This window comes from Sus scrofa, chromosome 2 (genome assembly GCF_000003025.6).
Source record: "Sus scrofa isolate TJ Tabasco breed Duroc chromosome 2, Sscrofa11.1, whole genome shotgun sequence".
Taxonomy (NCBI): Eukaryota; Metazoa; Chordata; class Mammalia; order Artiodactyla; family Suidae; genus Sus; species Sus scrofa.
This window is the reverse complement of record NC_010444.4, coordinates 77986335-78009811: the sequence shown is the minus strand read 5'-3', so window position 1 is coordinate 78009811 and position 23477 is coordinate 77986335. Positions and strand designations below refer to the sequence as shown.

Here is a 23477-nt window from a genome sequence, read left to right as displayed (position 1 = left end):
GCAGTTGGGTTGGTAAATACACCAAGATGTGCCCAGAGTGTTGGGGTTAATTCTAGGTTGCCTCTGACACTCTGTCCAAAATTTCCTAACCTTAGCAAGGGAAACATGTGCACCTTCAGCCTCTGGCTGGTATTTCCATCCTAGTCCAGCTGCCCGGGAGGAGAGAGTTTGGCAGGTTCTCCAAGGTCAGATCGCCCTGTTTCTCAATAGGCAGAACTCTGGATCACAAATATCTGTTTTGAATCCTGGGCTTGCAATCTTAAACCTCCAGCTTCTGTGAAGGTGTCATTTAAGAAAATGGATTGGTGGTTGTGAATGGAGCATGGAAAAGGAGTGTTTCTTGGTGGGATGCTGTGCTAATCTCTGTGCTTTTTCTCTCAAAGTTCTCAACAATCATCCTTCTTCCATCTGAGTCTCTTTTTCTGTCTCCCACCCCTGTTAGAGGGAGCAGACCTGAATGCAGTTCTTGTGAATTAAGGCAAGGTGACTGATTCAAAGAAGGCACTCAAGAGCCAGTGGGTGGGGAAGCAGAGGGTTTTAATGTATTGATAGGGTAGGTTGGCATGAGTGCTCTGGGAGACTTTGAAAGAGAAACGGCCCAGTCTGTAGGGCACTTCATTAAGCTTAGAGGATGAGAGAAAGAACATCAAGCTGGCAGAGATCTAAAGCCAGAACAGCCCCAGGGAACAGCTGAGGGAAAACAGAATGAAGGGCTGAGAGTTGATGTTAGAGCTGATGGCCGCCAGATGGTGCCAGAGCAGCAGAAACGTATACCTGCAGCTTCCTGGACACACCTCCAGCTTAGAGATGTGGTTGAAGATGAGTTGGTGGAACACTCAGGATGTGCCCAGAGTTGTAGGGTTTGGTTACAGGGTGCCTCTGACTCTCTGGCCCAGAATTTTCTCACCTCAGTGTGGGGACATGCCTGTGGCTTCAAAATCTGATGGGTATTTCCAGCCTGGTCATGTGGCCCAAGGGCCAGAGAGTTTGATAGGTTCTCTGGGGCCAGACTTCCCTTGTTTCAGGAGAGGCACAACTCAGGACCCAGAAACATCTGTCTTGAATCTTGGGCTTGTAGTTTCAAGCCTAAGGCCTCTGTGAGTGTATCATGTACAAATAAGGGATGTTATTCATAAATGTAGCATGTAAAAGTTGTAATATTTTGGTTGGCAGCTATGCAAATCACTGTGAATTTTCTCTCAAGACATCTCCATAAACTTCCTTCTTTTCTGTCCATTGAGCCTTTTTTTCCCATGTATCTTACCTCTATTGCAGGAAGCAGACCTAAAGGCAGTATCATGAACTGAGGCAGGGGGATTGATATAAGAGGGCTCTCAGGACCCAACGGTGGGGACCCAACAAGTTTTACTGTATTGGGTTGTGGTGAGCGCTCTAGGAGACTTTGAGAAATACCCTGGTCTATAGGGCACTTCAGTGCACTGAGAGGGAGAGGAGGAAGAAAATCAAGCTGGCAGGTGTCCAAGGCCAGTGCAGCCCAGAGGGCTACTGAGGGAACTGGCGGAAGAGCTGAGAGTTAATGTTAGAGCGCATGGACACCAGACGGTGCCAGAGCACAGGCAGAGCCCATCTGCAGCTCCCTGAACCTTCAGTCTGAGATGCAGTGGAGGTAAGTTTGGCAGAACCCCATAGACACGCCCAGAGATGAAGGGTTGCTGACACTGGGTCGTTGTCACTCCATCCAAAATCACCTCACCTCACACAGGGGACATAGGTGATAGGTGTCCCTTCAGAATGTACTGGGGCACTTCTAGTCTGGTTAGGGGGCCCAGTGGATATAGTGCTTGACGGATTCTCTGAGGTCTGATTTATCTTTGTTTCTAGACAGGCAGGACTCTGGACAAGAAACATGTGTCTTGAATCTTGGGCTTGTAATTTTCAAGCTTCTGGACTGCAGAGGATTGTCATGTGGAAAAATGGGCTGGTGGTTGTGAATGGAGCATGGAAAAGGGGTGATATTTTGGCGGGCAGATTTGCTCAGCTCTGTCCTTTTTCTCTCCAAAGATCTTGCCAAACTTCTTCCCTCTCCATATTAGCCTCTTTTTCCAGTTTCTTGCCAATGTTTCAGGGAGCAGGCCTAAAGGCAATTAAGGCAGGGTTACTGGTGTAAAGACTCAAGACCCAATGGCTGGGGAGGCAGAGGGTTTTAATATATGGGGTCGATAGGATTGGGTGAGTGTTCTGAGACATTTGACTGACAAATACCACCAGTCTGTAGGGCACGTCATTGGACTCAAGAGGGGAAGAAGGAACAACATCAAGCTCCAGGTGCCCAAGGCCAGTGCAGCCCCAGGGGCTGATGGAAACAGCAGGAAGGGCTGAGAGCTGCTGTTAGAGCACAAGGCCGCCAGATGACGCCAGAGCATTGGCAGAGCCCACCTGCAGCTCCCTGGCTGCACCTCCAAGCTCAGAACTGAGGTTGAAGGTGGGTTTTACTCAACACCCAGAATGTGCCCAGAGTGCTGGAGATGGTTACTGGATGGCCCTGACTCTCTGGCCCAAATAGCCCCACCACTGGAAGGGGAAATATTTGTGCCTTCAGCATCAGATGAATATTGCCAGCCTGCCTGGGCAGCCCAGGAGCAGAGATTTTGAAAGGTTCTCTGTGGTTGGAATGGTTTTTGTTTCTCTAGAGGCACAACTCTGGAACCAAAATATCTCTCTTGAATTTTGAGCTGGCAATTTTCAAGCCTCCAGACTCTAAGAAGTTGTCATGTTGAAAATGGGGCTTGTGATCAGGAAAGGAGAATGTAAAAATTGTGGAAATCCCTGTGCCTTTTCTCCCCAGAGTTCTCTCCAAACTTCATTCTTCCCTTCCATCTTGAGCCTTTTTTTTTCTTTTCTTTTTTTTTTCTTTTTTTGCTTTTTAGGGCTACAGCTGCTGGCCTACACCAGTCACTGCAATGCCGGATCCGAGCTGCAGCTGCAACCTACACCACAGCTCACGGCAACGCCAGATCCTTAACCCACTGAGGCCAGGGATCGAACCTGCAACCTCATGATTCCTAGTTGGATTCGTTTCTGCTGTGCCACAACAGGAACTCCTTGAGCCTTTTTTGTGTCTCTGGCCCCTGTTTCAGGGAGCAGACCAAAAGGAAGGTCACGTGAGTGAGGGCACTCAGGACACACTGGGTGGGGAGGCAGAGGGTTTTAAAGTACTGGGGTGGGGTAGGTTGAGGTGAGTGCTTTGGGAGACTGTGAGAGAATCACCCCAGTGTCTAGGCCTCTTCATTGGGCTTGGTGGCTAGGGAGAAATGAAATCAAGCTGCCAGGGCCCAAGTTTAGCTTCAGGGGATGCTCGGGAAACAGGAGGAAATGCTGAGAGTTGGTGTTAAGAGGGGACAGCCTCTAGAAGGTTGGAAATCCTTCTAGAGTACAGAGAGAGCCCATCTGCAGCTCCCTGGCTGCACCTCCAGGCCAAGAGATGGTGCAAAGGTGGGTTAGTAGGACCCATGGGACTTGTCCAGTGTGTTGAGATGGGTTACAGGGTGCCACTGACTGGCACAAATTGACTCACCTCAGGGAGTGGAAAGGTGTGCTTTCTGCATCTGATGGGTATTTCCATCCTTCTCTGGTTACCCAGGGGCCAGAGAGGTGGACATGGTCTCTGGGGTTGGTTTGCTTTTTGCTTTACCAGAACCCAATACACTGGTCCTGCCATACGTGTCTTGAATCTTTGCCTTTTGATTACCGAGCCTGCAGCCTCCATAAAGTTGTCATGTGGCAAAAGGGGCTGGTGGTCATGAGTGGAGCTCTCAAAGTTATGCTATTTTGTTTTTTGTTTATTTTATTTTATTTATTTTTGTCTTTTTGCCATTTCTTGGGCTGCTCCCGCAGCATATGGAGGTTCCCAGACCAGGGGTCTAATCAGAGCTGCAGCCACCAGCCTACACCAGAGCCATGGCAACACGGGATCCAAGCCGCATTTGCAACCCACACCACAGCTCACGGCAACACCGGATCCTTAACCCACTGAGCAAGGGCAGGGATCGAACTCGCAACCTCATGGTTCCTAGTCGGATTTGTTAACCACTGAGCCACGACGGGAATTCCTGTTTGTTCTTTTAGGGCTGCACCCTCGGCATATGGAGGTTCCCAGGCTGGGGGTCAAATTGGAGCTGCAGTCGCCAGCCTACACCACAGCTCATGGCAACGCTGGATCCTTAACCCACTGAGTGAGGCCAGGGATCAAACCTGCGTCCTCATGGATGGTAGATTCATTTCCACTGAGCCATGATGGGAACTCCACATTGCGCTGTTTTGAAGGGCAGACAGGAATCCCTGTACTTTACCTTTCAAGAGTTCTCCCCAAAGTTAATTCTTCCCCTTCCATCTGAACCTCTAGTTGCTGTGACTGCTGTTTCAGGGAGCAGACCCAAAGGAAGGTCATATGAGTGAGGACAGTGTGACTGATTTCAAGAAGGAGCTCAGGACACAGTGGGTGGGGAGGGTTTTGATGTACTGTGGGGGGGGTAGGTTGGGGTGAGTGCTCTGGGAGACTGAGAGAGAGATATACCCCAGTGTTGAGGGCATTCATTCCGCTTAGTGGCTGAGAGAAATGAAATCAAGCTGCCAGCGCCCAAGCCAGGGTGGGTTCAGAGGCAGATGATGGAAACAGCAGGAAGGGCTGAGAGTTCATGATCAGAGAGCGGGGTCGCCGGGTAGCACAAGAGCACAGGCGGAGCCCACCTGCAGCTGCCTGGTTGCAAGAACAGTCTCAGCGATGGAGTTAAAGTAGGACTGTTGGAACACTCGGTGCATGCTCATAGGTCTGGGGTTGGTTACAGGGTACCTCTCATACTCTCACCAAAGTGCCTCACCTCAGGGAGGGGACACAGCTGTGCCTTCAGCATCTGATGGGCATGTCCAGCCTGATTGGGTGTGCCAGGTGCCAGAGTGTGGAAAGTTCCTTGGGTCAGTGTGCCCTTTGTTTCAACAGAGGCAGATCTTTGGACCCAGAAACAAATGCATTGACAACTAGACTTGTAAGTTTTTGGTCTTCTTAGGGCTGCATTCACAGCATATGGAGGATCCCAGGCCAGGAGTCAAATCAGAGCTGCAGCTGCCAGCCTACACCACAGCCACAGCAACGCCAGATCTGAGCCACATCTGCAACCTACACCACAGCTCATGGCAATGCTGGATCCTTAACCCACTAAGCGGTCAGGAATTGAACCTGCATCCTCATGGATACAAGTAAGGTTCTTAACCCACTGAGCCACAAGAGGAACTCCAGAACTTATAAATCCAGGACTGATCTTGGGCACAAACCAGCATGATTTTCCTCCTCCTTGGCCTCTCAGAGCACTGAATACACTAAAAGACAGGAGGTGAGGTCAGCCTCATTTCAGAAAAATGGACGTCCAAGATTCAAGCTAAGTGTTTCTGGGTACAGAAATCTGCCTCCAAACAATCAAAGGAGACTCAGAGCCAAGGCAGCCTGTCAAACTCTCTAGCCCCTGGGCCACCAGACCATGCAGGAAGTGAGCCTTAGATGTGATGGCAGAACCATGTCCCCTCCCCCAAGATGAGGCAACTTGTCCAGAGTTAGAGGTGCCCTGCAGCCAAGCCCCAGCTCTGGGCACCTCTTCTGGCTTCCACCAACCCATCTCCAACCTCATATTTGTGGCTGAAGGTGCAGCCAGGGAGCTGTGGGGTGGGGGCTCTGCTGCTGCTCTGGCGCCGTCTGGTGGACATGTGCTCTAACAGCAACTCCAAGCCCTTCATCTGCTTCCCAGAGCAGAAGCCTGCTCTGCACTGGCCCAGGGTACTTACCAGTATGATTTCCTAACTCCTTTACCTTGCAGGTAGGACTGTCTCAAAGTCGCCAGGACATTCACCCCATCCGACACCAACCCAATCCCTGAAATCAGAGACCCTGCTTGTTAAGTCAAGATAGCTGGCAGTCAACCCATCAGCCCCCTTCAGCCCTGGCAATCAGCTTGAGATCCAGGACCTCCCGGGCATTATTCACTTTACCTGGATTTGGGTAGGTTCCTTGGCACAGGGTCCCGCAGATGAGGAAGAAGCTCAGGTAGAGTAGGGAGGAGGAGGATGTGGAGACCTCTGGACAGAAAGAGCACAGGGATGATGAGAAACTCCACCCCCCCCAAAATACTACTGCATTGATGGGCTGAATTCATGACCCAAAGCCCAGCTTTCCAGAAGCCAAATATCATACCAGCCTGAACTAAAAAACTGCACCCCAAGATTTAAGCCAGGTATTTCTGGGTCCAGTGTGCTACTTCAAATCAGCTAAAGGCACTCAGGCCATTGGGGCACCTGATCATGTAGAGACTGAAGCAGAGATGTGATGTCAGAGCCTAAATCCTCTGAGTTGAGGCACACTGAACCATAGGGTTTGAGGCAACATGTATCTAAATGGAAATATCTGGTCTCCACCAATCATTTTCCACCCTGTATCTGAGCCTGGAGATGCAGCCTTGGAGCTGCAGCAGGGCTCTGCTGGCGCTCTGGTGCCATCTTGTGGACATGTGCTCTAATTGCAACTCCCAGTCATTTGGGGCCTCCCACAGCGGAACCTTAATCTGCACTGGCCTGGGACACTTGCCAGCGTGATTTTCTTACCCCTCTCCCTCTCAGCGCGCTGCAATGCACGATGGGTGGGGGTGTGAATATCTCAAAGCCAGCCAGGGCAGTCACCCCACCCGACTTCATCCCACTCTCTGAAATCAGCAACCTGCAATTTAAGTCAGGAGAGCAGGCTTTGAATCAGCAGCTTTCCTCCCCAGGACTCAGCTTGGAATTAGAAGCAATCCCTACATGGATTTAGACAGGTTCTTTTTTTTTTTTTTTTTCCTTTTCAGGGCCGCACCCAGGGCATATGGAGGTTCCCAGGCTAGGGGTCGAATTGGAACTGCAACTGTCAGCCTACACCACAGCCACACCAATGCCAGATCTGAGCCACATCTTCAAACTACACCACAGCTCACAGCAACACACAATCCCTGACCCACTGAGGGAGGCCATGGATTGAACCCAAGTCCTCATGGATACTAGCTGGATTCATTTCCACTGCACCACAGCAGGAACTCCCTAGACAGGCTCCTTCTAATAGGTGTCCCACAGAAGGTGAAGAGGCTCAGGTGGAGAGGACAGAGGTTGTGGAGATCCAGTGATGAGCACAGCCTGCCCCACAAGATACCACCTCACTGACACACTGCTTTCTAAACCTGAAGTCCAGCTTTCCAGAAGCCAAACTCCCCAGCAGGCTGATTCCAGAAACCTCCACTCCAACATTCATGCCAGGTGTTTCTAGGCCCAGAGTTCTGCCTCCAAACAAGCACAGGACATTCAGACCACAGACATCCTGTCAAACTCTCTAATCTTTGGGCCACATGACCAGACAGGAATTGAATTAGACCATGTGATGGCAGAACTCTGACCCCTCACTGACTTGAGGCAAATTGGGCTGCAGGGTCAGAGGCACCAGGGAGCTTGGTTTCCTGCTTCCTCTCCCTTTGAGCACAACAACCGAAGGGTGTGTTTCTCTCTCACTGTCTCCCAGGGCACTCAGTCCTCCTGATCCAACAGCACAACCTAAATAAATCAGCCTGCTGCGCCTCATGTCTGTTAACCGGCTTAAAAATGGGTCAACTCCTTTTCAGCTTCAGGAACTGACTTTGGCAAGGGAACTTTCCGCAGAGGGGAACAGGATGGAGAGGCTCAGATGGAACAAAATAAGGGACTTTGCTGACAACACTCCATAGTAATTCACAGGGATGGGCACTGCCTGACCACCACAGAACCACTGCATTTCCACAACCCATTCACAGCCACCAGCCCAGATTGCCAGATGCCAAACCCCACGCAAGCCTGTTACTGGGAAATTGCATGCACGACGTTCAAACCAGGGGTTTCTGCGTCCAGAGTTCAGTGTCTGGAGAACCCAAAGGCTGTTCAGGCTCCAGATGGTCTGTCAGAGTGTTTAGACATTGAGCAGCCCAATGAGTCAGAAAGGGATCCATAGAGGTGATAGCAGAACTGTGTCCCCTCTTATCAGGTGACCTGCAGTAGATTGGAGCTATAAAATGAACAACTGCATTATAAATAGGTAAAGAGGGAGTTTCCTTGCGGCTCAGCAGTTTAAGGATTGTGTGATGTCATTGTTGTGGCTCTAGTTGCCTGGGTGGCCTGGGTTCCAGCCTGGGCTTGGGAACTTCTGCTTGTTCTGAGCCTGGAGATGAGGTCAGGGAGCTGCACGGGGGCGCTGCTGCTGCTCTGGCGCCATCTGGTGGCCATGTGCCCTAACAGCAACTCTCAGCCCTTCCTCCTGTCTCAGCGGAACCCAGGCTGCAATGGCCTTGGGCACCTGCCAGCGTGATTTCCTCCTCTCCCTCTGAGCACCATGAACTACCTTTCAAAGAGGGGTAGGACTCAAACGTCCCCAGGGCACTCACCCCAGGCTACCCCATTCCACTACGTTTAATCATTTAGTCACCCCATTTTTGAAGTCTCCTGATCTGGCTTTAAATCCATCAGCATCCTTGAATCCTGTGACCCACCTTTCAATCAATAACCCCCAACACTCGATACACTTTACCTGGTTTTAGGTAGGTGCCCCTAAAAGGGGTAAGGTAGAGGAGAAAGAGGCTCAGACAGAAAGGGTAGAAGGAAGTTGGAGAGAATTCTCAAGAGAATGGGCACAGGGAAAAGAAACATCTCTCTGTAAAATACTACCACTTTTACACACTGCAGGTTCAGGACAGCAGCCCCTGTGTTCCGCATGTCAACATGCAGAAAAACCTGTACCTGAAAAATTGCAAGCACAAAGTTAAACCAGGTGTTTCAAGGTCAAGAGTCTATTGAGAGTCTCTTGCCTCTGTGGAAAATTAGAGAAGTGAGACACCAGACAACCTGTCAAACTGGCCACTAGGACACCTTACCAGGCTGGAATTGCCCCAGCACATGCTGAGGGGACACCTCTGTCCTCTCTGTGAAGTGAGGCAACTTGGGCTGGAACGACAATCACATGTTATAACCAACTCCCATCTCTGGGCACGGCCTGGGGCTTCTGCCAAACCCACCTCGGACACCATCTCTGAGCCTGGAGGTAGAGACAGGAATCACCAGGCGGGCTCTGTGGGTGCCATGGCGCCCTCTGGTGGCCATCAGCTCTAACAACAACTCTCACCTGTTCTGATTCCCATCCCGCTCAGGGGGCTGCACTGGCCCTGGCACGTGCCAGCTTGATTTTGTTCCTCCTCTCCCTTTCAGCACAGTGAAGTGCATTACAGAACAGGGTATTTCTCTCTCCTAAAGTCTCCCACAGCACTCACCCCAACCTACACCAAACCAGTACATGAAAACTGTCTGCTGCCCCACCCATTATGTCATGAAGACTTCTTTAAATCAATCATCCTTTCTTAATTCACAAGACCTAGGTTGAGGTCATGTCCCCAGAACAGAGCTTGGGATCAGGATAAAAAGGCTCAGGTAGAAAGGGAAGAAGGAAGCTTTGGAGGATCCTGAGAGAAAAAGCACAAGGATGGGCACAGCCACCCACTGACATATCACCATTTTTGCATACTCTGTTCATCAGCACCAGCCCCTTTTTCCAGATGCCAAACCCCACACAAGCCAGAGGCTTGAAGACTGCAAGCCCAAGATTCAAACAGATGATTCTGGTCCAGAGTTCTGCCTCTGGAAAACAAAGGGCAATCAGCCCCTGGAGGACATGTCAATATCTCTGATCTGTGCATCACCGGTCAGGCCGGAAATGCCCTGTGTCCCCTCCCTGAGCAGAGGCAATTGGACCTGAGAGTCAGGGGCGCCCTTTAACCAGCCTAAACTCTGGGCACGTCCCTGGGCGGTCACCAGCCCACCTTCAACACCATCTCTGAATCTGAAGGTGCAGCCAGGGAGCAGCAGATGGGCTCTGCTGGTGCTCTGGCGCCATCTTGTGGCCAGCTGCTGTAACACAAACCCTCAGCCTTTCCTCTGTCTCCCACAGCAGAACTTTGGGGCTGAACTGGCCTTGGGCACGTGCCAGCATGATTTTCTTACTCCTCTTCCTCTCAGTGCACTAATATGCACTACAGGCGGGGTAGAACTATCTCAAAGTTGGCCAGGGCAGTCACCCCACCTGACACTGCCCCAGTCCCTGAAATCAGAGACCCTGCTTTTTAAGCAAGTGAGCAAGCACTGAATCATCAGCACCCAACAGTCCTGGGACCCAGCTTGAAATCAAAGACCACCCAGCCTTTATTCATGTTAACTGGATCTAGGTAGGTTTCTTGACACAGGGGTCCAGCAGAGGAAGAAGACTCTTAGGTGGAGCGGAAGGAGAGGGAGGAAGGAGGTTATGGAGATCTCTAAAGACAAAGGGAACAGGAATAAGCACAACCCATCCCTCAAAATATCACGGCATTGACACACTGCATTCATGACCTGAAGCCCAGCTTTCCAGAAGCCAAACTCCACACCAGCCCGATTCTAGCAAAGTACATGGCCAGGATTCAAGCCAAGTATTTCTGGGCCCAGAGTTGTGCCTCCAAACAATCAAATGGCACTCAGACCACAGACACCCCATCAAATTCTCTGCCACTGGGCCACTGCTCCCAGATCATGCAGGAACTGAACCATAGGTGTAATGGCAGAACTATGTCCCCTCTCTGAAAGTGAGGCACATTGGGCCATGGGGTCAGGGGTACCATGTACCCAAACACAGATCATGGGGCAACTCCTTGGGCTTCCCCAAATCCATCTCCAACTGTGTATATGAACCTGGAGATGCAGCCATGGAGCTGCAGGGGGGGCTCTGCTGGCGCTCTGGCGCCATCTGGCAGACATGTGCTTCAACAGCAACTCCCAACCCTTCCCCGGCTTCCCACTGCAGAACCCTGGTCTGCACTGGCCTTGGGCATGAGCCAGCATGATTTCCTTAGTCCTCTCCCTCTCAGTGCACTGAAATGCACCATAGGGGGTGGGGTGGGGTTAATGTTCTTAAAGTCAGCCAGGGCCCTGACACCACCCCACTCCCTAATATCAGCAACCCCGCTTGTTAAGTCATGTGAGCAGGCTTTGAATCATCAGCACCCTTCAGCTCTGGGACTCAGTGTGAAATCATGGAGAACCCAGTTGTTACTCACCTCACCTGTTTTAGGTAGGTTCCCTCTAACAACTGACCCCACAGAGGAGGAAGAGACTCAGGTGGAGAGGGAGGAAGGAAGTTGTGGAGATCTCTGGATAGAAAGGGCACAGGAATGAGCAAAGCCCACCCCCCAAAATACCACCATTGACACACTGCATTCCAGAAGCCAAACTCACAATCAGCTGCCTTACAAAGGGGGCTGTGTCCCTCTCAGAGGCTTCCAAAAAATTCAATCCTCCATATGGAAAATACTACCTTAAGTCAATCAGCAGAAACCCACTCTAAGTCAAGAAATTGTCTTTAAATCAAAAGATACTTTGATGCGATGTCTACCTTTTGAATACATCCAGAATTGGGTCATTTCTCCCTACCTCTCCTACTACCTCTCTAGTCTAAGCCATCACTATCTGTTGCATAGATAAATGAGATTAAGGCAAAATAAATGAAATGGTGAAATAATAGCATCTCAGATTTCATTCTCACATGTAACAGAAACAGACTCAAAGATTTTGAAAAAAAGTATGGTTACCAAAGGGAAAAGAGGGGGGAGGGATGGATTGGAAGGTTGGGATTGGCATGTACACACTACTATATACAAAATCGATGGGTAACAAGGAAACAATAGTAGCTATATATAGCTTGGGGAAATCTATTCAATACTCTGTAATAGCCTATTTGGGGAAAGAATCTGAAAAAGAATGGAGGAGTTCCCATCGTGACTCAGTGGTTAACAAATCCGACTCGGAACCATGAAGTTGCGGGTTCGATCCCTGGCCTTGCTCAGTAGCATTGCTGTGAGCTGTGGTGTGTGTCACAGACTCGGCTTGGATCTGGCGTTGCTATGGCTCTGGCATAGGCCGGTGGCTAGAGCTCTGATTAGACCCCTAGCCTGGAAACCTCCATATTCCATGGGCGTGGCTCAAGAAAAGGCAAAAAGACAAAAAAAAGAAAAAAAGAATGGATACATATGTATATGTATGGCTGATTAACTTTGCAGTACACTGTAAGTCACCTATATTCCAATAAAATTCATATTAAAAAACAAATCATCTTTAAATTCGTCAGCACTGTCTTACTTTCTGTGAGCTGGGTTCAGGTAACGTTCTTCCCTTTGGGGCAAATGACGGGAGATGCTCAGATGGAAAAAAAATCAGGATTTGGATTTGGGGAAAGAACTCTTCAGAGACAGTTCTGAGCCACGGGAACTGCATGCATGCTAAAGGACCTCGACTTGTACACACTCCATGAGCTACCACCAGCCCAGCTCTCCAGATGAGGAAACCCATGCCAGCCTGATTCTGGAAAAGTGCCTGTCCCAGAGTCAAGCCGGATACAGCTGGGTCCAGAGTTCTGCCTCTGGAGCATCAAGTGGCAGTCAGACCTCAGACAGCCTGTCAAACTGGCCAGCAGTCAACCCAACCAGTCTGGAAGTGACCCCCCCAGGTATGAAGGCAGAACTATGTCTCCCCCACCAGGCAAGGCCACCTGAACCTAGAGTCGGAGTCGGGCTGTAACCCTGACCTTCTTGCTGGGCATCCTTGGGTCCACCTTTCCCCTCCCCAACCCATCTCTGAGCTTGCACTTGCCAGCACACAGCAGTCAGCCCTTGGGCTCAACCTGCGCTCTGGCGCCCTCTAGCGGCCGTTCTCTCTAACTGCGACTCAGAGCCCCGCCTCCCTGCTCCCTGAGGAAACACTGGAGCTGAATTTGACTTGAGCATATGGCAGTCTGATTTCCTTTTTCCTCTCCCTCTGAGAGGAAGCAACTGTCTGACTGAAGGGGGTATTTCTCTCTCACAGTCTCCCAGGGCACTCAATCTTCCTGAACCAACACCACTACTTTAAGTCAATCAGCCGAACTCACTTGAAGTCAGCTCACCAGATTTAAGTTAATCAGCCTCCTCTCAGTTTTCTTGAGGCTCTTTTATTGAAGTTACTTCCCTCGGGCTTGAAGAACAGAAAAGGGAGGCTCAGATGACAACAAACAAGGAAGGTTAGGGAGAACACTCCCGGGAAAGTTCACAGGGAAGGGACCAGTGTACCCGCCAAAGGCCTTCCACTGTCACATGTGCTATTCACGACCACCCGTCCAGATGCTCAGATGCCAAACCACATGCAAGCATGATTTAGTAAAACTGAATACCCAAGATGCAAGCCAGGCATTGTGGGATCCAGAGTTCTGCCTCTGGAGAATCAAAAGGCTCTCAGGCCCCTGACAGCCTATCAAGGTGTCTGACCATGGGGATAGTCTACCAGTCAGGAAGTGACCCACAAGTGTGAATGCAGAACCATGTTCCCTCCATCAGCTGAGAGGCAGAGGCGGCCAGTAACCACCAGCCCTTACTGAGCCTGTACTAGGGGTTCCCCTATTCCCATCTCGAACTTCGTCTCTGAACTTGGACATGCCAACACAGAGCGACAATGGGGGTCAATTGTGCTGTGGCGTCCTCACGGGCTTTCCCCTAACAACCACTCAGGAACTTTCCTCCTTCCTGATCAAACCCTGGGCTTGAATGTGACTTGAGCACATGGGAGCCTGGTTTCCTTTTTCCTCTCCCTCTGAGCACAAGCAACTGCCTTATTGAGAGGCGAATCTCTCTCTCAAAGTCTCCCAGGGCTCTCAGTCCTTTCCAACACCACTTCTATAAGTCCATCAGCCAAACTCACTACCCTCAAAGTCTCCCTGGAAACTCAACTCTCCATATGCAACCCCACTCCTTTTTTTTAAGGGCCGCACCTGTGGCATATGGAGGTTCCCAGGCTAGGGGTCGAGTTGGAGCTGCAGCTGCCTGCCTACACCACAGCTACAGCAACACAGGATCTGAGCCACGTCTGCAAGCTACACCACAGTGCACAGCAACACCGGATCCTTAACCTACTGAGTGAGGCCAGGGATCAAACCCGAGCCCTCATGGATATCAGTCAGGTACTTAACCCACTGAGCCACAATGGGAACTCCAAACCCATGACTGTGAATCAATCAACCAGACCCACTACTAGTCAGGTAATCATCTTTCAATTAATCAGCCCTCCCCACCTTCTTCCACATCAACAGGATTTAGCTAAGGCTCTTCTCTCAGTGGTGATGGATGGTGGGGCAAGGCTCAGACGAAAAACTAAGGATGTGAGGAAAGAACTCTCCCGAGATACTGCACGGGGAGGGGAGCAGTGCGACCACCAAAGTAACACAGCTTTTACGCACCCTATTCATGACCACCTGCCCAGCTTCCTAGGTGTCAAAACCAAGCAGAAAACTATTTTAAAAATTACAGAGGAGGAGTTTTCATTGTGGCTCAGTGGAAACGAATCTGACTAGCATCCATGAGGACTCGGGTTCAATCCCTGGCCTCGTTCAGTGGGTTAAGCATCCAGCATCGTGCAAGCTGTGGTGTAGATCACAGACATGGCTCAGATCTGGTGTTGCTGTGTCCATAGCATAGGCCAGTGGCTGCAGCTCCAATTCAACCCCAGACTGAGAACCTCTATATGCCGCAGGTGTGGCCCTAAAACAAACAAAAATTGCACAGGAAAACATAGAAGAAAATCTACATGATCTAGGGATTGGTCACATAGATCATGGGCTTTCAGTTTTTTTTTTTTTTTTTTTTTTTTTTTTGTCTTTTGTCTTTTTAGGGCCGCACCCACGGCATATGGAAGTTCCCAGGCAAGGGGTCCAATCGGAGCTACAGCTGTCAGCCTACACCAGCGCCACAGCAATACCAGATCTGAGCCGTGTCTGCAACCTACACCACAGCTCATGGCAACACCAGATCCTTAACCCACTGAGAGAGGCCAGGGATCAAACCCGCAACCTCATGGTTCCTAGTCAGATTTGTTTTCGCTGCAAGATGATGGGAACTCCGGGCTTTGACTTTTTAACACACAACACAAAAAGCCAACACACAAAAGGAAAAAAGTTAATAAAATGTACTTTATAAAATTAAAAACTTCTCAGTGAGATGTCTTCTTCAGAAAACCAAAGACAAGCGGAAAAAGAAGGGGGGGGGATATGTGCAAAACATACAGCTGATAAAGAATATGTACTCAAGGAGCTCCCATTGTGGCTCAGTGGTTAACGAATCCAACTAGGAACTATAAGGTTTGATCCCTGGCCTTGCTCAGTGGGTTAACGATCCGGCGTTGCCGTGAGCTGTGGTGTAGGTTGCAGGCGTGGCTTGGATCCCGCTGGCATAGGCCGGTGGCTACAGCTCCGGTTAGACCCCTAGCCTGGGAACCTCCATAAGCCGCGGGAGCGACCCAAGAAAACGGCAAAAAGACAGAAAAAAAAAAGAATTTGTACTCAAATCATACAAAGAACTATAAACAAACAACTGCATTAAAATAAAGGGAGTTTCCTCGTGGCTCAGCATGTTAAGGATCCAGTGGCTTAACATTGGTGGCTTGCTGTGGCTCTAGTTGCTGCTATGGTGTGAGTTCCATCCCTGGCCCGGGAACTTTCCCCCTTCTGAGCCTGGAGATGCATGCAGCCAAGGGTCTGCAGGTGGGTGCTTCTGGGGCCTGGGCGCCATCTGGTGGCCATTGGCTCTAATACCAACTCAAAGCCCAACCTCCTGCCTTCTTCCTTAATAGCCCCTAGGCTGCGTTGGCCTTGGGTACCTGTCAGCTTGATTTCCTTCCTCTTCTCCTTCTGAGCACTTTCAGAGAGGAGTAGGACGCTCTTAAACTCTCCCAGGGCACTCACTCCAGGCTACTCCATCCCACTACCTTCAATCACTCAGCCACCCCACTTTTTTTTTTTTTTTTTTTTGTCTTTTTTGCCATTTCTTGGACCACTCCTGCGGCATATGGAGGTTCCCAGGCTAGGGGTCTAATCGGAGCTGTAGCCACCAGCCTACGCCAGAGCCACAGCAACGTGGGATCCGAGCCGCGTCTGCAACCTACACCATAGCTCACGGCAACGCCAGATCCTTTAACCCACTGAGCAAGGCCAGGGACCGAACTCACAACCTTGTGGTTCCTAGCTGGATTCGCTAACCACCGCGCCATGACGGGAACTCCAGCCACCCCACTTCTTAAGCCTCCTGAGCTGCCTTTAAATCAATCTGCACTCTTAACCCTCTGACTCACCTTTTAATCAATAACCCCCAATGCTTTATACACCTGACCTAATTTTAGGGAAGTCCTAAAAGGGGGTCAGTTGAGGAGAAGAGGCTTGGATAGATAGGGAAGAAGGAAGATAGAAGGGATTCTGAAGAGAAAAATGCACAGAAATGAGCAATGCCCGCCTTCCAAAATAGTACTGCTTTGACACCCCTTAACTTTAAGAACACCAGCCCCGTTTTGCAACATGACAACATGGAGAAAAACCTATACACTGAAAACTACAATCCCAAAGTTAAGCCGGGTATTTTAAGGTCCAGAGTCCTGCCTCTGGGAAAAATTAGGGCAGTGAGACAACAGACAGCCTGTCAAACTGGCCACTGGACCACCTGACCAGGCTAGAAGTGCCCCAGCACATGCTGAGGGGACATCTCTGCCCTTCTGTGAGGTGAGGCAATTTGCGCTGGAGCGACAATCACACATTGTAACCAACCCCTCCTCTCTGGGCACATCCTGGGGTTTTTGCCAAATCCACCTCCAACCCCATCTCTGAGCCTGGAAGTAGAGACAGGGTGGGCTCTGCTAGTGCTATGGTGCCCTCTGGCGGCCATCGTCTCTAACAACAACTCTCACCTGTTCTGACTCCCACCCCAGGCCAGGGGGTTGAACTGGCCTTAGGCACCTGCCAGCTTGATTTCCTTCCTCCACTCCCTCTGAGCATTTTCAGAGAAGGCTAGGGCTCTTTTAAGCTCCCCGAGGGCAATCACCGCAGCCAACCCCATCTGATTACCTTAGATCACTCAGTCATTCTGCTTCTTAGTCTCCTGATCCAGCTTTAAATAAATCAGTATCCTTTAGCCCCATGAACAACGTTTTAAACAATAAGCCCCACTACTTTATAGCTTCACGGGGTTTTAACTGGTAACCCTAACAGAGGCACCATAAAGGAAGAAGATGCTCAGATGGAAAAAGAAGGAAGTTGGAGAAAATTACCAACAGGCCACAGGGATGATCACTGATCACCCTCCAAAACACTACCACGTTTACCCACTCCATTTTCAAGACCTCCAACCCCAATTTTCCACATGCCAACACGGAGACAAACCTGTAGCATGAAAATTGAAGCCTCAAGTTAAGTCAGGTATCTCAAGGTTGGTCCTACATCCCCTCCGTGAGGGCAGGCAATTTGGGCGGGAGCGACAATCACACATTATAACCAGCCCCTCCTCTCTGGGCTCATCCTGAGGGTTCTACCAAACCCATCTCCAACTGCATCTCTGAGTCTGGCCTTAGGAACTGGGAGCTGCAGGTGAGCTCTGTGGGTGCTACAGCGCCCTCTGGCGGCCACCCCTCTAACAACAACTATAATCTGTTCTGAATCCCTACTCCAGCCCAGATGGCTGCATTAGCCTTGGACAGCTGATAGAGGTTTTTGTTTTGTTTGGGGTTGGCTTTTTTTTTTTTTTTTTTTTTTTTTTGTCTTTTTAGGTCCGCACATGTGGCATATGGAAGTTCCGAGGCTAGGGGTCAAATCGGAGCCGTAGCTGCTGGCCTACACCGCAGCCACAGCAATGCCAGACCCAAGCTGCATCTGTGACCTACACCACAGCTCATGGCAACGCCGGATCCTTAACCCACTGAGCAAGGTCAGGGATTGAAACTGCGTCCTCGTGGAGGCTAGTCAGATTCATTAACCAATGAGTCATGACAGGAACTCCCAGAGTTGTTTTTTTTTTGTTTTTTGTTTTTTTCTTTTTTCTTCCTGTCCCTCTAAGGGCAGTGAGGTGCACCACAGAGCACTTGGGCATGTCCTGGGGCTTCTGCCAAGGAACATTGGAAGGTGGGCATTTATCTCTCCCAAGTCTCCCAGGGCACTCACCCCAACCTACACCACCCCAGTACATGAAAACCCACTGCTGCCCCACCCATCATCTGCACACAGGCCAGGCCAGAGGCATGAGGATTACAAGTCCAAGACTCAAAATATATGCTTCTGGGTCCAGAGTCCTGCCTCTGGAAAAAAAAGGGCAAAGAACCCTGAAAAAGGGCAGTATCTCTGAGCACTTCCTCATCAGCCAGTCTGGAAATGCCCATTAGATGTTGAAGGCACTTCCGTGTCCCCTGCCTGAGGTGAGGCAATTGCGACCTGAGAGGCAAAGGCAACCGGGGACCAACCTCAACTTTCTGGGCACGTCCTTGGTCTGTCACCAGCCCTGTTTCAACACAGTCTCTAAGCCTGGAGCTGCAACCAGGGAACAGCAGGTGGGCTCTGCTGGGGCTCTGGCGCCATCTGGTGGCGATTAGCTCTAACAGCAACTCTCAGCCCTTCCTCTTGCCTCCCTCAGCAGAACACTGCGCTGCACTGGCCTTGGGCACCTGCCAGGTTGATTCTTCTTCCACTCCCTCTGAGCACCATGAACTGCCTTACACAGACGGGTGGGCCTCTCTTAAACTCCCCCTGAGCACTCACCCCAGCCTACCCCATCCCACTATCTTTTTTTGTTTTTTGTTTTTTTGCCTTTTTGCCTTTTCTAGGGCTGCTCCTGCAGCATATGGAGATTCCCAGGCCAGGGGTCTAATCAGAGCTGTAGCCACCGGCCTTCGCCAGAGCCACAGCAACGCAGGATCCAAGCAGTGTCTGCAACCTACACCACAGCTCACGGCAACGCCGGATCGTTAACCCACTGAGCAAGGCCAGGGATGGAACCTGCAACCTCATGGTTCCTAGTCGGATTCGTTAACCACTGTGCCACAACAGGAACTCCCCATCCCACTATCTTATGTAACTCAGCCACCCTGCTTCTGAAGTCTCCTGAGCAACCTTTAACTCAGTCGGCACACCTTAGCCCTGTAACTAAACTTTCTTTCAAGAACTTCCACCATTATACATTTTACCTGGCTTTAGGGAAGTCCTCTTAACAGAGGTCCAGCAGTGGAGGAAGAAGTTTAGATGGAAAGGGAAGAAGGAAGTTGGGGAGAACTTCACAGAAATGCACAGAAATGAGCAATGCCCGCCTTCCAAAATACTACCGCTTTGACACACTAACTTCAAAGGACACCGGCCCAGTTTTGCAACATGCCAACATGCGGAAAAACCTATACACTGAAAACTGCAAGCCCAAAGTCAGACGGAGTATTTCAAGGTCCAGACTCCTACTTCTGGAGAAACAAAGGGCAATGAGACATCAGACAGCCTGTCAAATTCTCTGGCAACTGGGCCACCTGACCAGGCTGGAAGTGCCCAGCATGTGCTGAGGGGACACCTCTGTCCCCTCTGTGAGGTGAGGCAATTTGGGCTGGAGCAACAATCACACACTGTAACCAACCCCTCCTCTCCGGCATGCCTGGGGTTTCTGCCCAACCCACATCCAATCCCATCTCTGAACATGGAGGCAGGGACAGGGATCTGCAGGTGGGCTCTGTGGGTGCTATGGCGCCCTCTGGTGGCCATCATCTCTAATAATGACTCCCACCCCAGTCCAGGGGGATGCACTGGCCCTGGCACCTGCCAGCTTGATTTTATTCCTCTTTTCAGTCTGAGCAAGATGAAGTGCATTACAGAGAGGGGCATTTCTCTTTCAAATTCTCCTTGGACACTCACCCCCACTTGCACCACCCCAGTACATGAAAACCCTCTGCTGCCATGCCCATTATGTATGAGAGTCTTCTTGAAATCCATCACTCTGCCTTCATTCACAAGACCTGATCATGTCCCCACCACAGGGGTTGGGGACAGGAAAAAGGGGCTCAGATGGAAAAGGAAGAAGGAAGTTTGGGGAGACCTCTTGAGAGAAAAGCACAAGGATGACCACAACCACCCTGAACATATCACTACTTTTACATGTTTCATTCACAACCACCACCTCTTTTTCCAGAAGTCCAACCCCACACAAGCCAGAAGCTTGAATACAGCAAGCCCAATATTCAAACAGATGATTCTGGTCCAGGGTCCTGCCTCTGGGGAAACAAAGGGCAAAGACCCCAGAAGACATGTCAGCATCCCTGATCCCTGCACTGCTGGTCAGGCTGGAAATGCCCATCACATGCTGAAGGGACATCCGTGTCCCCTCCTTGAGGTGAGGCAATCTGGGCAGGAGAGGCAGTGGCGCCTGTAACCAACCTCAACTTTCTGGGCACGTCTTTGGCCGTAGGTTTGATTCCTGACTGAGAACTTCCAAGTGCTGTGGGTGTGGCCAAAAAAAAACAAATTTTTTTGAAACGGGTATAAGATATGAAAGGACACCTGGCTAAAGAAGATAAACAGATAATAAGTGGACAAAAATACGGTCAACATCATCTACCACTAGGGAATCATGAAGCAAAACAACAAGACAGCACTGCACACCAATCAGAACTGATTAACTTCCTCCCAAATGACAACACTGGTGACTGGAGGATGGGGACACAGGATGCAGCAGGAGCGTTCTTTCACTGCTGAAAGAAAAATATCGGCCTGTTGAGAGATAGTCTGGCAGTATTTTCTGAAGCTCAACAAGTCTCACATCTTGAGATCCATCCATCATGCCTCCAGTATTCACACAAATGCTTTGAAGCACTGGAGCCAAACAAAAGAAGAAAATGCTATTCTGCACAATGTCTAAGCCTTAAAGGGATCAGGATGTCTTCAGGAGATGAATGCATAAGCAAACTGGGGTGTGCCCATATGAAGGGGAGCAGAATAGGACTCTCCAAATTGTGCAGTTTTAAGAGAACTCTCAGAGAAAAACAATTTTTAAAAAGAAAATCACGGAGGAAGTTCCCATTGTGGCTCAGGGGAAACGAATCTGACTAGTATCCATGAGGACACAGGTTTGCTTCCTGGCCTCACTCAGTGCGTTAAGGATTTGACATTGCCGTGCGCTGTGGTATAGGTTGCAGATGTGGCTCAGATCCAGCATTGCTTTGGGTGTGGTGCAGGCTGGGGGCTACAGGTCCTATTCGACCCCTAGCCTGGGAACCTCCATATGCAGCGGGTGTGGCCCTAAAAAGACTAAAAGAAAAAAAAGAAAATCACGGCATTCCCACTCTAACACAGTGGGTTAAAAATGTGACTGCAGGAGTTCCCGTCGTGGCGCAGTGGTTAACGAATCCGACTAGGAACCATGAGGTTGCGGGTTCGGTCCCTGCCCTTGCTCAGTGGGTTAAGGATCCGGCATTGCCGTGAGCTGTGGTGTAGGTTGCAGACGTGGCTCGGATCCCGCGTTGCTGTGGCTGAAGTGTAGGCCAGAAGCTACAGCTCTGATTCGACCCCTAGCCTGGGAACCTCCATATGCCGCAGGAGCAGCCCAAAGAAACAGCAAAAAGACAAAAAAAAAAAAAAAAAAAATGTGACTGCAGTGGCTCAGATTTGGGAGGAGGTGAAGGTTCAGTCCCCAGCCTGGAGCAGTGGGTTAAGCAATCCAGCATTCTGGTGCAAGTCGCAGCTGTGGCGTGGGTTTGATCTCTGGCTTGGGAACTTCCACATGCTACAGACGCAGCCAAAAAAAGAAAAAAGAAAGAAAATCAAAGTTGGAGGCTCACCCTTCCCAATTTCAAACATGAGTACAAAGTACCAGTAAATAAAACACCATGATACCAGCATAAAGATACACATGGTGATGAATGGAAGTGAATGGCAGTCCTACAAATAAACCCATCCATCTATGAAGAACTGGTTTTAGATGACACTCAACAGCATCCAACTGTGGGGAAATGGTGTCTTCAACAAATGGTGCCAGGCAATTAGCTATCCACAAGCAGAGGAATTAAATTGGACCCTAACCCTCTACATATAAAAAAGTACCTCACTACATATAAAAAAGTACCTCAAAATACATAAAAGGCTAAAATGTAAAAAGTCAAATTGCAGTCAGCCCCTTGTATCCACGGGTGCCACAGCCACGGATTCAACCAAGTGCAGATCAAAAATATCAGACAAAAAAGTTTACAGAAGAGTTAACACCTATCCTTCTGAAACTATTCAAAAAAAAAAAAAAACTGCAGAGGAAGGAATACTCCCAAATTCATTCTATGAAGCCACCATCACTGATACCAAAACCAGAGTCAGGCAAAAAGACAAAAAAAAAAAAAAAAAAAAGGAGTTCCCGTCATGGTGCAGTGGTTAATGAATCCGACTAGGAACCATGAGGTTGCAGGTTCAATCCCTGGCCTTGCTCAGTGGGTTGGGGATCCGGCGTTGCCGTGAGCTGTGGTGTAGGTCGCAGATGTGGCTCGGATCCCGCGTTGCTGTGACTCTGGTGTAGGCTGGTGGCTACAGCTCTGATCAGACCCCTAGCCTGGGAACCTCCATATGCCACAGGAGCGGCCCTAGCAAAGGCAAAAAGACAAAAAAAAAAAAAAAAAAAAAAAAAAACAGAGTCAACACACAAAAAGAAAACTACCAACCAATATCATTGATGAACATAGATGCAAAAATCTTCAAGACAATATTAGCAAACTAAATCCAACTACATATTAACTAACATACACTATGATCAGGTGGGATTTATCCCAGGGATGCAAGGTTCCTTCAATATCCCAAAATCAATCAGTGTGACACACCACATCGACAAAGTGAAAAAAATAAAAACCATATGAGGAGTTCCCATTATGGCTCGGCAGAAATGTATCTGACTAGTATGCATGAGGACACAGGTTCAATCCCTGGCCTCAGTGGGTTAAGAATTCGGCATTGCGATGAGCTGTGGTGTAGGTTGCAGATGTGGCTTGGATCTGGCATTGGTGTGGTTGTGATGTAGGCCAGCAGCTACAGTTCCAATTTGACCCCAGCCTGGGAACCTCCACACACTGTGGGTGTGGCCCTAAAAAAAAAGAAAAAAGAAAAGAAAAAAAAAACCCATATGAGGATTTCCTGGTATGGATCAGCGGATTATGAACACAACTAGTATCACTGAGGGTGTGGGTTCTATCCTTGGCCTCGCTCAGCACTGTAAGGATTCAGCATTGCTGCGAGCTGTGGTGTAGGTAACAGATGCAGCTTGGATCCATCATTGTTTGTGGTTTTAGCATCGTAGAAGCTGCAACTCCAATTTGACCTCTAGCCTGGGAACTTCCATATGTCGCAGGTGAGGCCCTAAAAAGAAAAAAAAAAAGTATGATCATCTCAATAGATGCAGAACAAGCTTTTGACAAAATCCAACACTGAACAATTCTGAGTGACAAAAAAAAAAAAAAAACCTCCAGAAAGTGGGCACAGAGGAAACCTCCCTCAACATCATAAAGGCCATTTATGACAAACCCCAGGTAACATTATTCTCAATGGTGAAAAGCTGAAAGAATTCCCACTA

The 23477-nt window shown here is 49.6% G+C and overlaps 1 protein-coding gene across 2 annotated transcripts in view; it reads right to left on the bottom strand.

Moving 5' to 3' along the window:
* Positions 521-23477, bottom strand: part of LOC100517809 — a 32257-nt gene continuing 9300 nt past the window's right edge. Inside the window, exons 2-4 of one of the 2 annotated variants that reach the window (XM_013994853.2) lie at positions 5998-6084; positions 5794-5881; positions 521-2095 (exon numbers count right to left, since the gene is read on the bottom strand). In XM_013994853.2, coding sequence (XP_013850307.1) covers positions 2083-2095; positions 5794-5881; positions 5998-6084 — 188 coding nt within the window. In that variant the 3' untranslated portion in view covers positions 521-2082. The remainder of the gene's footprint in view (positions 2096-5793; positions 5882-5997; positions 6085-23477) is intronic. The other variant, XM_005661436.3, reaches the window with a different exon arrangement.